Below are 16,188 nucleotides of genomic sequence, written 5' to 3'. Positions count from 1 at the left end.
AATGATTGGTATCAATATTAGACAAGATAGTCAAAAGATTTGGTAAGAACGATAAAAGGTTGATTAATCAAACGTAAGATTAGTGTCGAATAGTAATATTACGAAAATTCGAGATCTAAACACTGAAAACAAGATGTACTTACCGCTTCTTGGCAAAGGTAGGGGGTACTAGTAATGACAATTACAAAAATGATAGAAAGAACGATTCAATTATGTCTCAGGTAACACAAAAGAATAGGACTCGAATCAGCATCGGAAGAACCTTGGATTAGCAGGTTGTTTTCTTTATGTTTAAAAGTTTCCATTAAAGTTTTTCCATGATCGTTTTATTTTTGGGTTGTAGCTATTGATTATTTTTTACTTTTTTATCTTAGGTATGAGGTTGTTCGGCCTATTTATTTTAAAAGCGTGATATTTAGTTAAAACTCTAATATTTGCATGTTTTTCGGTTTAGAAAACTATTACTTTAAATGTTTTCCCGTGCTTTGCACAATATTTAAAGTTTTGATCAAGTCTTTTCTTAAATACCTAAAAGTCATTTTCCTAAAACTTCACATTAATAGTATTGTAATTGAATTACTAAGTAAAGTCGGTTTAATGAATGAATGTTTTTTTCTAAAAATAAAATAGCGATATTTTTTCATACAAATCGTCACAAGTAAATAAGAATAGCTTTACAGGATCACTTCAGTGATAAATATAACATCTTTAACTTAACTGAAACTCTTAAGTTGGGTCGGGAGTATTAGACAAATACTATAAAAGCGTTGTATTAAATTCTTTGTAAAGCTTGAATATGAGAGCTGTGTTTGCTTATATAATATTTATTATGTAGTTTTTTTTTTTTTTAATATGAGCTCAAGATCTTAGCATTCCATTTCAGGATATATTTTATGAAAGGCTTATGACCTTCTACTTTTTAAGACATTAAAGAAAAAATTACTTGTAAATTTTAAAATAATAATTTTTAAAGAAATATTTAACATAAAAATAAAAATGATACAATGCCTATGAAAGAAATGAAATATAGAGAGAGAGAGAGGTTGATTATGAAATAGGAAAATTTTTAAATTTCATAAATTATAAAATATAATAGTTGTGAAGTTTTTTAGGCTATGTTTGATAAATTAAAAAATTTAAGTGTTGAATTTAATTTATAAATTTTGTTTGGTATATTATTTAAAATTAAATATTGAATATAATTAGATTATTTGATAAATGATAATATAATCTTACAGAATCTAATAAAATAAAAATAATTTAAATTATTTTTTATTAAGTGATAACTGGTTCCTATCTACTTACTATTTTCCATATTTTTTTGCAAAAAAAAAAATCTAACAACCAAAGGTGTTTAAAAATTAAGTTGTTGAAATTATTAATTTTGAGTTGATTAAATTTTTTCACTTCATTAAACAGGGCTTTAATTTCAGTTTATTTTGGGGTTTCAATTGAGCTTTGTTTAGATTAATTTTAGGATAGTGCTTTTGTAATAATAAATTATATAACATTAATACAAAAAAAATTATAATTTAAAGTTAAATATATATAATGATTAGTTATCTTAATTAGGTTATATAATAAAACATTTTATTTTTAGATTATAAAATTATGTTAAAGTTGGAAATATTAAAATATTTATGAGACTTTTTCATATAATTAAATACTTATGAGATAAAAATCTGAATTATAATATACATTTTAATTGCTTCAGCCATTAAAATATTTGTAAATTGATTTTCTTTTTAAAGTATAATACCGTGATAAAACCCGAATAACAAACATAATTAGCACGATTCAAACCTAGACTACACATAAGACAATAAACACTCTTAACCATCATACTATTTTATAAATTTGATTTCAATTCATGTATTTATTTATAAATAAAAGACAAATTTCGCAAGCGCAATTATATTCTTAGCATATAATATAATATTTTTAAACTTTTATTATCCATTAAATTAACCAATATTTTATAAAAATTAAAATATATTTGTAATAATTAAATTTTATTATTTAACTTTTGATTTATAATCTGTATATAAAATATATTATTAAAAGAATTCCATGATGTTAAATTATAAAATCATTAAGTTATAAATAAATACAATAAGCTAGCGTATCATTTTAACTACATATTTTAAAGCTTTCTGCTCATTTCTTAGACTTCCTTCAAAAGCAAAGATAATGTTGTCATTCACCCATTCATTTCGCCAATAGACATCCTTAAAATTTATTTATTTATTTATTTAATATATTTTTATTATTAAATAAATTTAACCCGTACACCGCATGAGTATGCATAGATAATATATATACAAACCTTAAAAGTAAGGTTTAGACAAATATAAAATAATTGTTTATAATTTCATCTTTGCATATTTTGTTTTTTATTAATATTTGTCTTCATAATTTTTATACACGTCATATATTCAAAATATTAAATATATTATATTCCAGATAATAAAAGTTAAATATAATAATTTTAATTTCATTTTTTAACAAAAAGAGTCATTTATTTCAAATTTGAATTTTAAAATGCAATAAAATCAATTTAACATTTTTAACATGAATCTCATTTTAAGTTTATATCATATTTATCTTTTTTATACAATACCTACAATTATTCATAACCGCTATCTGCGATAAAAATAATATCGATGTCAATTGAGCTAAAATTCAATCAAGAAATCAAATATCGATCCACTAGTGATAAAGTAGTTATCAACTTATTTATTTTATTAATTTTTTTTGAAAATTTTGTATTACTTATTTTATTAAATATCAAAATATTTCTTTTTCGATGGAATAAAAATCTTTAATAATTTATCAAATACGCTTTTAATCTAAAACAACAAATCATTTAAGTTCTTTTTTGATTTGCAGATTCTAATATTTGAAGTTGTTTCCCAGTGATAATCTGTAAGTGACCAACATGTAAACCTATTAATAGTTTAGTGAAATATTGTGTGGTTTACCCAAAAGGGAAAGAAAAGTCACCACACATCCATCCAGTAGGAACCAATATATCCAAAGGCCTTTTGAGAGGTGGCTGCTTCCTATTCTTCACATAGTCATCCAAACCTCAAAAACCATGGCAGTGGCAATCGCGATGAATTCAGTTTCATTGAACTGGGTTCCACCTTCCTTTACAAAGAAGGTTCCTCTTATTCTTTCCGTTACCTTCAGCTGTTTTTATTTCTCTCAAACTTGATTCTATTTAATCGTTTCCATTTTGCAGGCAAATTATGTGACACACTCCACCGAGCTAGCCCCACCTTCTGCTTTTTCTTCGCAAAACTCACTCACGTACACCAAAGAAACCATTTCCAATGAAGAAAGTAAGATAAACCCATTCATAATTTTTCATTACTAACTCAATCACCTGGCATTTACCTTTGCTTCAATTTCAGACAATTGCAAGAGAAGACTGTTGCTGTTGGGTGTTGGAGCTATTACAGCTAATTTACTCCCTGCAAATTCCCTTCTTGCAGAAGGTAATGTATAAATCATTTTATAGCCTTAATTTTCGTAAATAATTTTTGTAACCTTTTTTTTTTCTTTTTCTCTTGTTTTTGGTCATTTGACAGAGATACCACAAAACTATCGAGCTTTCGTTGACATTCCAGATGGGTATTCTTATTACTACCCATCAGATTGGAGGGTAAGTTGGTTTTTTTTTTTTTTTTAAAATTATCATGGATCCAAATAAAGCGACCACAACGTGATGTTATGATTTTTAAATGACTGCATGACCAAAAATACTGTCCTGGTTTTTGTAAGGAATTTGATTTTAGGGGACATGATTCAGCATTCAAAGACAGGTTTCTTCAACTGCAAAATGTAAGGGTGAGATTCATACCAACTGATAAGCAAGACATCCATGAGTTGGGGCCAATAGAAGAGGTAAAAAAGAAAATTGGATATTGGTTTCCTTCACTTTTTTATCAAGGGAAAACCAGAAATAGGGGGTTTTACTAGGTTTTGATTTGTTTACAGGTTGTTTACAATTTGGTGAATCATGTTTATGCTGCTCCAAATCAAATGGTCAATATACTTGATATGCAAGAGGTTTGTTCATAATAAATACAACTTTTATTTGGGTTGTTAAATTAATCAGAAAAGAATCTGACATGTTTTGAAAAAAATGCAGAGAACAAGTGAAGGGAAAAACTATTATACCTTTGAATATGAACTCACCTCTCCAAACTATGCTAGTGCTTCCTTTGCAACAATAGCTATTGGAAATGGTAAATTCTATTTACCCGGATTCTTCATTTCTGTTAAATTTGCTCATGGACTTGTATTTTTGTTACTTACAGGGAGATATTACACACTGGTTGTTGGAGCCCTTGAAAGACGGTGGAGAAGGCTTCGAAACAAGCTGAAAGTGGTGGCCGACTCCTTCAAGGTGCTTGACATCTGAAGACCCCCCAACTTATTTTTTCATTGTATATAAACCCCGAAACATACCATTGGTTTTGTTTTAGTTGAGCATCATCATCAACCTTAATTATTTATCCTTCTTCCATTATTGCGTTCCATTATTTCTTCAATTTTGTGATTGAGGCTACCACGAAGCATCACAATGTATTATTGCATCTCCTCGACATGATACGAGCAACATTAAAATAATACGATTGCAGATAATCGGATCTATTTCGTGAACATGAAATGCTTTTGCAAAGTGTGAAATATAGAAAAAGAGGTTCAACTGAACATTTATTTACAGAGATTACAGCAATTTTTACCTTCTAAGCTTTCTTTAAGTAATCAAAAGTTGAAAATTTTACAACTAAAGTACATACAGCATTCAAGCTTTGGAGAGATCAGAGTTGCAAAATTTCATAGAAACGAGAGCAAAACCTGAAAATCCCACAAACACACCTAAATGCATATCAACCTTTCTTCCTGAACAATAAACAAAATTTAATACACCTTGGAGGCAAAACACAGCCTTAATCTAATGCCTGCTTTCCCCTGTAAAGAATATGTGGATCTATCCCTCAAAAGCTACCCGAATTCCGAAACCCCTAATTCTGAATTGTCATACTCGTGAATGGTGAGTAACTATGTATTCACAAGTACCAGACAGAAAAGTAGGGGAAGTGAGCCACACTCTACCTTTAAACAATGTAACTACAGCTACTGATCTACCTACCCACTGGAGTAAACATTGTACAATGCTTCAACAATCCGGACATGCTCTTGGTTTACCCACTCGTAGAGAACATCTTTACAAGCTGGATCATCCCCGTTTTCCCTTCTGATTTGGGATTCTTTTCAACCGAGAGAAGTGAAGCTCACAGAATGGTCATAGTTCCAGCAATTCAAATGAGTGAAATGAGTAATATACAGAAGAACTGATGCAAGTCACAATCAATTGCAAAGTCAACCTAAACCAGCCGATGCTGACGCAAACCTTTCCCGAAATGAGGTTGCGTTAAACGAACATACAAGCCATTTTTTGCTAACAAAGAATCATGTGTCCCTTCCTCAACAATTCGACCACCGTTAAGTACTACAATGTTGTCAACATGCTTCATCATTGCAGCTCTATGGGCTATCAAAATGGTTGTTTTGTTTCCCATTATCAATGTGTCAAGTGCCTCCTGCACCACTCGGCTTGACTCAGATTCGATCGACGAGCTAGCTTCATCCAATAATAAGATGGGAGCATTCTTCAGCACCACTCGAGCAATAGCAATTCTTTGTTTCTGTCCTGGGGTCAAATCCACACCCCTCATACCCACATGTGTATCATAACCATGAGGTAAGCTGCTGATAAAATGGTGAGCATTAGCTATTCTTGCAGCCTCTTTCATCTCAGATTCGCTAGCGTTGTGCCTTGCATATATAATGTTTTCCCGGATTGTAGTTGAGAAAATAATTGGCTCCTGTTGAACAAGACCTAAGTGGTTCCTCAACCACCTCAAATTGTAGAGCTTCAAATCCCGTCCATCAAGTAGAATCTGACCTGCAACTGGATCATAAAACCTCTCTATTAGAGATATTATGGTACTCTTCCCAGATCTTGAAACTCCAACAATGGCTACAGTTTGTCCCCCATTAACTTTAAGACTGAAATTGCTCAATACCAACATTTCCGGACGAGTGGGATAGCAGAAATCAACATTTTTCAGCTCAATGCTTCCGTAGACGTTCGGTGGCTTCAATGCTGAGTTTTCATCTGGCTCAATTTTAGGGACTCGGTCAATAATTTCAAAAACTGAAGTGAGAGATTTCCGCCTTTTAAGTATGTATGGTGCCAATCCAAATGGCTCCACCAGTGCAAAAGTTGCAAAAGAGAAAACCATGTACTCCTTGAGGGCTGTAGGCAGATCTATATAGCGTCTTTTAACAGAGAGTGCAGTGTACCAAAGGAGCAGAGCATTGCAGGCAAAAAGAAGAAACTGTGAAAAGCCAAATGCAAACCCTATTGCCATTCCATGAAAGAAACTCTGTTTCAATATTTTCTTCAACTGTAGCCTGTAGAGGTCCATTACCTTATTACCAGCACAAAATGCTACAACAGTGTATATGTTCCTCACTGCATCCTCGAGGACCAATGATGCCTTCCTATGCATCTCCTGGATTCCCTTTGAAAATCCAGCGAGCCATAATTTCTGCAACATTTAAGCAGGCAACTATTAAGAAATTTGGATAAGGACAATCTTCCCTCCAAATTCAATAAGAAATGAAAAGGCAAAAGTATAGAGGAGAAAAAGAAGAAAAAACAATACATGGAACAGAAAAATTTAAGAAGCACAAAAATCCAGAAGCTCCCATGTTTTTTCGATAATGAAGTAAATAATAAATATATATGTATATATGCGTGGATACATATATGCAAACCTGTGCAAAAGCAGAGACAGCTAAGACTGGAAGGGTTGCAAATGCCACAAGTGCCAACCGCCAATGTAGCAACATCCCAATTAGTATAGCAACAATAACAGCAGCACTATCCTGTATAAATATTGAAAGCCGATTGCTAAAAGCAGCCCTTACAAATGTAGCATCATTTGCCAATCGCATGGACAAGTTATCAGGGCTATTCTCTTCATTATCAAACCATCCAATTTCATTCCGCAGCATTGCTGTCACATGACAGACAAAACAAGCTAAACAATATGCATAAAATTCAGCATTCAAAAAAATTTGGAGTATTAATTTCTAGATTCAGATACCTGAGAACATCATTCTGCGCACCCGTTCAGTCATTTTCTCCCCCATAATTCCAAAGTAGAAGTGTTGCAAGAAGTTGGCAACAACAGTCACTATACCCATACAGGCAATTATCAAACACCACCTGTCTACTTCATCTTGTAAATGATGATGTTCCTGACGCCTATAATATGCCGTTACAATCAGTGCAATAACATATGCAAGAAGTGGATTGAAAGAGCCAAAGATTGCTGCACCAATGCTTCCCAAGACAGCATAGAGCCACTCCGCAAAACTAAGCTGTGCCAACCTCCAAAATGACGGAGCTTCCCCATGATGCACATCCTTTGCTTCCTTAACTTCAATTGGGATATCATCAGAGTAACTGAGAGGCCGACTAAAAGTCTGAGAATGCGAACGTTCATTTTTAGGATCAGATGTCAGAAGGGGTGATACAGGAGATTCTGGGTCCGAATCATTTGATTTCTGCTGCTGGGCAGACTGAACATCAAGTTTAGGCAACTCCGGAAGTCTCCTTTCAAAACTATCCTGCCTCCTAATTGATGGTTCCTTATCACCAGCATCCACTGGTAAGCCATTTTCCAGCATCTTCTCTGGTGGTGGACTATGAGCTTTAGGTGATTCTTGTGTGTTAAAAGCACCATCTTGGGGCCGAAATATACCATGAACTCTTTGGAGAGAAGGTGATTTGACAAACTTTGGAGATGAAGATTCTTGGAAGCTGTGAACTGATGAAGAATCCTTTTCAATTTGGAATGTTGACGTCTCCTTGTAATTCCTAACTGGCATCCTGAAAGAAATTAGAAAATAAACAGTTATAGAAATAAAAGAGCATCCTTTTACAATCAAAGAAAAACCACTAACAAGTAATTAGAATTCCAAACATATGATATAAGCCTTCTTAGTAAAGCACCTATAGACCTAATTACCTCCTTGGAAGTTTTGCAGCCTCCTCACATCTGAGGAGCTCAGCATACAACCCATCAAGGGCTACTAACTCATCATGTGTACCCATTTCAACCAGCTGACCCTCCTCCATCACAGCTATATAATCAACATTTCTTATGAGACAAAGCTGCCGAGCTATTATTATAGTTGAACGTCCCAACATGAGTAGATCTAGAGCTTCCTGAACAGTTCTTTCAGCTTCAAAATCAAGTCCACCAGTAACTTCATCAAGCAGAAGGACTGTTGGGTTCAAAAGCACCGCTCTAGCAATAGAAAGTTTGATTTTCTGTTCTTCCGTTAATGCTAAGCCAGCCCTCCCCACCTTAAATTCATAGAAAATGGTTTCAACAAAATGTGCCGCAAATGAGAAATAATCAAGACGGTAAGATGTTTCACCTGTGTCTCGTACCCTCTCTCAAGTGAACTAATGAATGTATGTGCCCTTGCTATTTTTGCAGCTTCTTCAATCTGATCAAATGTAGCATCTCGCCCATAAGCAATATTATCTTTTATGCTCAAACTAAGCAAGGCAGGTTCCTGAGTAACAAGTCCTATTTGGCTTCTCAGCCACTCCAGCTTTAGGTTTTTAATATTCTCTCCATCTAGAAGAACTTCCCCTGCATGATGAAAAATAAAATCATTTAAGAATCATGAAGGTTGCCTGACCACCCAGCAATGATTTCAAAACTTTAAATAACATGCCACTGCAATGTGAAATATAAAATCATATGGCCATCGTACCTAATGTAGGATCATAAAACCGTTCCATGAGTGGGATAATACTGCTTTTCCCAGAGCCATTTCTACCAACAAGTGCCACAGCCTTTTTAGCAGGTACAGTGAGATAAAAGCCACTCAGTATAGGAATTTCAGGTCGAGATAGATAACTAAAATACACATTCCTAAATTCAATATTTCCTTGAATGGAAGCTAGGATGTTTCCCTCCTGGTTCAAACCAGAGGATGAACGGCTAATCATCTCAAAAAGTCTAAAAGCAGCAATTCGACCTTGGTCAAAGGAATAGAAATTTGTTGCAGCTTGGTTCAGCCCACTGTACAGCAAAGAAAGAATCGGTAAGTCAGTAGAGATTAAATGGAGCAGGGAAAAAGAGGAAGAAATAGATGCTTACAGGCCACTTAAAATTACAGCAAAAAGAGCTGCTATGATTTCGCCACCATGAGCTTTGTGATTTGTGACAAGGAACCTTCCAACCCAAAGTTGTAAGGCACAAGAACATATCGCAAGCCCATATGTAAATCCAAGCCCAAGCCCTTGCACAAGACTAATCAATATACCATATCTCAAAGTGGCTTGTAATGAGGTTGCATAAGAATATTTGGCTAAAGTTTCATTTGTAAATGCATACAAGGTCCTGACATAAGAGACTGCCTGCAAATAACAATAACTCTATGCATATTAGCATCACTTCCACACTGTGGTTCTATGTAGAAAGTGAAGTTCAAGTAAGAAACCGAAAAACCATGTCACCATTTCAAGAAATTCGACAAAACACAAAAAGGCATCATATTTTAATCAAGTTCCATCTACATTTTGATTCACCTTCTTTACTCCAGAAAGCAGAAGGCAGGTTCAAATGAAATTTAAATAAAATTGTTTTAGCTACTATAGAAACTGCAAATGAGCTTTTGCAGGTTAAAAGCAGAGGCCCAAAATTTGGATCTTTGGACAAGAACCTCTACAGCAAAGCTAATTGACAGGAGTGATAGAAACTCCAAATAAACAAAAGATGATGTGTATATACACATATATGTATATATAAAATTTTTTAGCCCCAATAAAAGTATTCAGTTAATTCAAGTTAATTCAATTTGACAACAATTTTCAAAAGCAAGCAGCAATTTTCCCACAATGCCGTCTGGCCAAACACTCATAAAAATAAGCATCTAAAGCTCCCTATAAATATTATATCAAGTAAGCATTGGTAAGTAACTTTGCCATCATATCTGTTTTGAATACAACTAACTAGCAAAGCTTAGTTTAGTACTCCACTCCTGAAGTGATCACACATTTCCAAAGAACATAACCATAGGTCCCTTGTATTAGCAGCCAATTCAAACAATAACTGCATTTTTAGACCAACATATATCGTTTGGACAAGTCATTCTAAACGAATATTAAGCAAGTAGCCAAATTTTCATTCACTAGAGATCGATATTAACAAAGATCAGTCAGGAGGAGAGAGAGAGAGAGAAACCTGTTCAGCAATGCTAGCTGCCTCAGCATAAGCATCTTGAATATTCTCAGCAAGCCTGTGAAGAAATATATTGGATATGCCTCCAGCAGCAACAATGAACGGACCAGTAGCCAGAGTTATGAGCGCAATTTGCCAACAGTTGACAAAACCAATAATTAGACCACCGAAAAATGTAGCCATGTTATGAATGTAATTCCCAACCTGTATCATCAAAGGAATACTAGGATTAGAGCAGACATCTGTAACAAAATCCAACCCAAGATTAAGTTAATTACAAAAGGGAAGAACCACAGGTGAAGCAACATGTGGCTGAACATACTTTTTCACTAAGAGCAGACTGGATGAGCAGCACATCACTCAAGACTTGGCTCACTATGTCTCCATTATTTCCATAAGTATCAAAAAAGCTCATATCTTGGTTCAATAATACTTGAACATATCTTGACCTAATAACAGCAGTCTGTCGCTCTCCCGTCAGAATCCAGCATGAAACCTCTATTTCACAGAACAAAGTCAGCAAAAAATAGCAGAAAAGTTGCACCAATCAGAAGAAAACAAAAATGAAGCACTAACTGATTTGGATATGAACCAACCTACCTATCCAGCCAGCAGCGAAAACACCCGCAGCAATATAAACAATAGTTAAAGAAAGCTGCAGAACAAGAATGAACTAGTTGGTGACACGTTCAATTACAAAACAGCAGGCCCTCAAGGAAACTAAAAATTATAGTTGATTATAGCAAGCAAAAAGCAGATAAACTAAACAGAAATTCAAGAGTCAAAATATGATTTTTCTTTTGTCCATTTGATTTGCACTTATATTTATAATTAATATCTTTAAGAATAAAAACAACCTAGAGTTAACCTAGTAGAAAGCAAGTTTCTAAATCTTCATAGTAACGATTAAAAACAAATATTGTTCACAAACAAGCAGAGAATACTTATATATACTCAATTTACATGCATGAATAAGAAGACATCTACATGAGAGAGAGAAAGCAAGTGAGTGCCTAATTAACTTGAAGCACCAGCAGAATCTAACTAGTACTGCAACCAAAATCCAGTGGTTTGATTTGAAATTAACTAAGTCATTGCATTAACAATTCCATTCTTCATGTAATTCACTATCCATCCAATCCCCGTCCCTTCCTTTTACCTTTCCACAAATGTACAAGTCTCAACTGGTCTAAAATAAATCACATCCTTCACTTTGGAATAATATGCTAATATTCCATAGTGGTGTCTGGCATTTCCAATGTGAAAGAAAGACCCTGCCCCAACCTAGAGGGAAGAAAATGAAGTTAAAACATCCACCCATAATATCAAAACAGCAACGCCCTATGGTAAGAATCCCATACAAGAAATAACCATTAATCTCAAATGACAAAGATTACCAATATAACATGCTCTTTTACATCAGAAATGTTTCCAGAAAATTAACTTCAAAGCTAAATCTCAGCCACCATCCCCTCAAGCTTGATGTGAAATACTGACCTCAATTAGGTGTCAAGTAGTAAACAACAATCCATAAATATCCTAAGACTACCATTCTGTAACCAAATAAACCAAGTCGAATATGTAAAACTAATAAAACAGCTCGCTTCATTGTATTTGCCACCTATAATAGAAACAAGTAATACTCAAACTTTCGCCTTAATATTGAATCATAAATATTACGCCCCACCACACCCCCAAAAAAAAAAAAAAACAAAGTTTCTGCCATTTGCAAACCCCAGAAACCTAAAAGCCAAAACTTCAGGTACCTTGCCATTTCCAAAACACGTTCTCAAGAATTAAACAAATATATAAGAAAGAAACAAACAAACAAAAAAGCAAAGGAATTGCTTAAATTCAGAATCAAAGGTTCCATCTCCCCTAATTTTCGAAGCTTTCTAAAATTAAAACATAATAGTTAACTAAATTCCCAAAAGTTTGGAAAAAGGAAACTATAAAATCCAAACATTTTGTTACACAAAAGTCATCAATACTTCACTCTAATTATCAAAATTATTAACTAACGAACTAGCCTAAACCTTTAAAATCCCTCCCCAAAAAGGGTAAGGTTTTTACTTACTAAAAAACACACTAACCTCTTTGAACCTCTCAAACTGCTCATCCATTCTGTCTTGCCCTTGTTCTTGTGGCCCAAGTCCAAGAACCTGAATGATCTTCGCAAAATAATGTAAGTAAACAACAAGAGCAGTCCCATGAGCTGCAGCAGCAAGGGATCCAACGATCATGAGAACCCAATCAAGCCTGTCAGCACAGGCAAACAATCCAGAGAAGGGCACAGCGGCAGGGGGCGGTTCGATCTCTTCTTCCTCTTCCATCTCTTCCTCCGCCTCCACCTGTGCCGCTTCACCAGCAGCTTCCGCTGTTGTATCCAAGTACGGAGACGGCGATTCCGGCGGCTCCGAAACCTCCGAGACTGGTGTCAAAGGTTGTATGTGGGGTGGTGACCACCCAAATAAACCTCTTGATACCATCATCTTTAACGAAAACCCAAACCCTAACCCTAACTATCTTTTTCTTCTCTAAATTTAGCAGAAATTTCAAGCGGATCTGCTAAATTAAGAGAGTGATTTTTAAAAAAATCAGATATTTTCCTCGTTGGGTAAAAGTTGGGGGGGTTTTATTTAATTTGGTTTTTTAAGTTAAAATGACGACCAGGTCAATAAAGGCAGATGAAAAATGGAGACAGCCATAATGAAAAGGAAAATAATATATTATTATTCATTTATTTATTTATTTTATTCATATCTGCTTTATGTGATAAAATACCTAAAATTCTCTATAAACTCATAAATATAAAATTAATCGAATTAAGATTCAATCACTTATTAAATTATTATTTTTATATAATACATAAGTTTTATTCGTAATTCCTCTTTAAGACTCAATTAACTATTATTAAATTATTTTTAAAATTTACAATATAAATACAAAACATCAACATAAACTGTACAGTCATAAATATATATAAATAATAAAATCAAATACAAAAGATAAATAAACAAATAATTAAATAAAATCTAACCACAAATAATTAAATTAAAAGCCTAATTATAAAAATCGAATTTAATATTTAAATATTAAAATAATTATACATAATAAAACTCAACAGAGGATTTTATTATTAAATATATTTTATTTTTGGTTGTTGATGATTCTATATATTTTCAACGGTCAAGTGCCGGCAAAATTTTTATAAAAATTATATTCCATCATATAATATATATTAGGTTAATTCAACCAATCAACATAATTTACGTAAATTTTTCGTGAGCCGAAAATTAATTATTCACGTTCTTATATTTTATTTTATTTATTGTATTATTGTTTTCCTTTTTATGTATTATTACTTTTTAATTTATGTTTTTCTTTTTATATTTTATTTTAAAAGATATCTTTATTGTTCATTTTCAGTTTATTTTTATACAAATAAGAAAAAAGGAAATCGTAGTTCCTATATTTAATTTAATTTTAATTAATTAATTAATTATTAAAATATATTAATTTACATTACTTTGTAAAAATATTTTTTCTCTTTTCTTTATAATCTTGTAAAAATAAATTATTTATGAAATATAATTTTACAATTAAGAATATGTTTTGTTTTTATACTCATTTTATTTATTTTATAATTAAATTGGTTCAAATAAAATTTATATTAACTAGAGTGTTATTTTATTAAACTAAAAATTAAGTGCTCAAAAATTAAATATGTTTATTAATTTATTAAAAAATTAAATAAGCGAAAAATTAATATTTTCGGTGCTTTACTTGTTAAGCGTGTTTGGTAATCCCTAATAAAAAACAAATGCTAAAATCATAAAAAAAAAATTATATTTAACAGTTTCTTAAAAACAAGTGGCACATTTGTGTTTTTTATTTAATTTTATAGTTTCTTAAAAGATATTTTAATAATTAAATTTAATGTTTTTACATTTTAAATTTAATCTTAATTTTTAATTATATTTTAAATTTAAAATAAAATGTTATCTTTTTACTTATTTTTATAAAAAAATATTTGAATATGGACTCGAACCTATTGAATCAAAACACAGAATTAGAAAAAGTTTTCTTTTTTGAGTGAAAACAACAATTCTCTCTTCTTTATTAGAAACCGATAAAATTGTTATTCTGAAAAATATGTTTATAAGTTGAGAATAAATTCTCTCTATTTTTCAGCAGAGTAACAATCTTTTAAAAGTAGTGTTAATAACTCTACCAATATCATCTATTTATAGGAAGGAAATGTAGAACTCTTATAAAGTTTTAGAAGCTTATTTTAAATAGAAAAACAACGTCCTACTTAGAGTAGAAGAGATGTGAACAACTCACTCTTATATTTCTACTAGGGTTGCTACCCCTTCATGTCATATGAGAGGTTTTGGGTCTCTCTCACATCACTTCCAATTACAAGAACTTTCTAGGTCTTTTTAACCTAGTACTCTGTAATATGATCCAACCAGATTCAATTTTTCTATTTCCCAAAATAAACTTTAATATATACATATTAAATAATTTTCTCACCCCAATTTTACTCCAGTAAAATTTTGATAAATTTTTAACTATTTTACCCCTAGTAAAATTTCGAGAAAATTTATTTAATATGTCACAACTCAACATGTTCACTATGGCAATGATTTTTTTTTCATTTTCGAGCTTCAAAATAGTCCAAAAACATAAACTTTTACGTAATCCTATACAAGATTGCAAAATTCCAATTCTATTTTTGGAAACTTACCTTCATTTTCAAATGATTCTATTTCTCTATTTCAGGGAAAACCATAATCGTTCCTAAATGTTTACCATTTCTCATTTTCTATTCATTACGTTCATTTTTATTCAAACATATAATTCATTTATGGTTTCAACGAGCTAGTAGAGGGACCGATTGGATATATGAAATTAATGCTCAAATGATTTATAATTAAGTTTTGATTTTTCGCCTATTAATTATAAACTCATTTAGTCATGAAGTCATTCCACTATAGTATCGTGACTGAGCTCTCCCAACGACATAGCATTACAAAAGCAACTACTTAGTGTTCATTTAATGACCTTATCATTAGTGTGTTACCCTCATAGGATATCATTGATCTCTTTGGAATAATATTCATTCTCCCAATATGATCCTATTTTATCTCATGAAAAGTCAATTACTATCAATTAGTGATCAAGTCATCCATCATAAAGACGGACGACCTGTGGCTACATTTACTTTTCATCAACCATGTAATGCCAATGAGAGGATATTATTTACCCATGTTTTAGGCTATGAATTCCACTGTTGTGAATAACGTTACATGCTACAAAACTCATACACCCAATGCACCAACTTTCGATTCCTTATCTATTTGAACCTAGACTTTTACTTACATTAAAGTGTACGAGTCACGCATACATAGTCCGCCATCCACTCAAGATTTAGGTATGTCACATTATGAACATTACAATTGAATAAACTCATAAACGAATTCAGGATCTATCCTGCTTGGGTCCTATCTAATGTATTGTCAGTCCAGTCAATCATATCTATGTCTCTATCTTCTAGGAGTCATCTATTGCAATGCCCAAGACAAGGTATCTCCCAAATTGGACTTGATAGACGAAATATTAGTTTTTCAGTCAGTTTGCTCATTTCCGATTAGACTAAGGACATATTTAGGTTCGTTTACTAATACAAGTTCTCTTTTCATATTACGATATAACTATGTAATACCGCTTAATATTAGTTAAACATTAGATAACCAATGAGCAACATTTGCTTCTATTTTGCTTTGTGTGCAAAAACTATTTGAGGACAATAATACAAAGTATATTAATCGAA

The 16,188-nt window shown here is 32.3% G+C and overlaps 2 protein-coding genes across 3 annotated transcripts; one reads left to right on the top strand and one right to left on the bottom strand.

The window, feature by feature from the left end:
* Positions 1 to 2,868: 2,868 nt before the first annotated feature.
* On the top strand, positions 2,869 to 4,678 carry LOC108460404 (photosynthetic NDH subunit of lumenal location 1, chloroplastic). The gene is made up of 8 exons (XM_017759891.2): positions 2,869 to 3,163; positions 3,245 to 3,344; positions 3,417 to 3,500; positions 3,594 to 3,667; positions 3,787 to 3,909; positions 4,003 to 4,074; positions 4,157 to 4,253; positions 4,326 to 4,678. The coding sequence occupies exons 1-8, from the start codon at positions 3,098 to 3,100 to the stop codon at positions 4,427 to 4,429; spliced, it is 720 nt and encodes a 239-aa protein (XP_017615380.1). The 5' UTR covers positions 2,869 to 3,097; the 3' UTR covers positions 4,430 to 4,678.
* A 69-nt stretch (positions 4,679 to 4,747) lies between these two features.
* Positions 4,748 to 13,055, bottom strand: LOC108460403 (ABC transporter B family member 20). Of its 2 annotated transcripts, XM_017759888.2 has the most exons (11): positions 12,443 to 13,055; positions 10,950 to 11,004; positions 10,672 to 10,847; positions 10,353 to 10,553; positions 9,267 to 9,526; positions 8,878 to 9,188; positions 8,533 to 8,753; positions 8,118 to 8,458; positions 7,191 to 7,978; positions 6,859 to 7,100; positions 4,748 to 6,629 (listed from the first exon to the last, which is right to left on the bottom strand). In XM_017759888.2, the coding sequence occupies exons 1-11, from the start codon at positions 12,839 to 12,841 to the stop codon at positions 5,400 to 5,402; spliced, it is 4,224 nt and encodes a 1,407-aa protein (XP_017615377.1). In that variant the 5' UTR covers positions 12,842 to 13,055; the 3' UTR covers positions 4,748 to 5,399. The 2 variants fall into 2 exon arrangements, with proteins under 2 accessions (XP_017615377.1, XP_052882981.1); XM_053027021.1 differs by lacking the exon at positions 12,443 to 13,055 and having other exon boundaries at positions 10,672 to 10,845; positions 10,950 to 11,002.
* Positions 13,056 to 16,188: the final 3,133 nt, after the last annotated feature.

The sequence above is a fragment of the Gossypium arboreum genome, chromosome 4 (assembly GCF_025698485.1).
Source record: "Gossypium arboreum isolate Shixiya-1 chromosome 4, ASM2569848v2, whole genome shotgun sequence".
Lineage (NCBI taxonomy): Eukaryota > Viridiplantae > Streptophyta > Magnoliopsida > Malvales > Malvaceae > Gossypium > Gossypium arboreum.
Note: the sequence above shows the minus strand (reverse complement) of the source record. Positions and strands in the feature narration are given on the sequence as shown.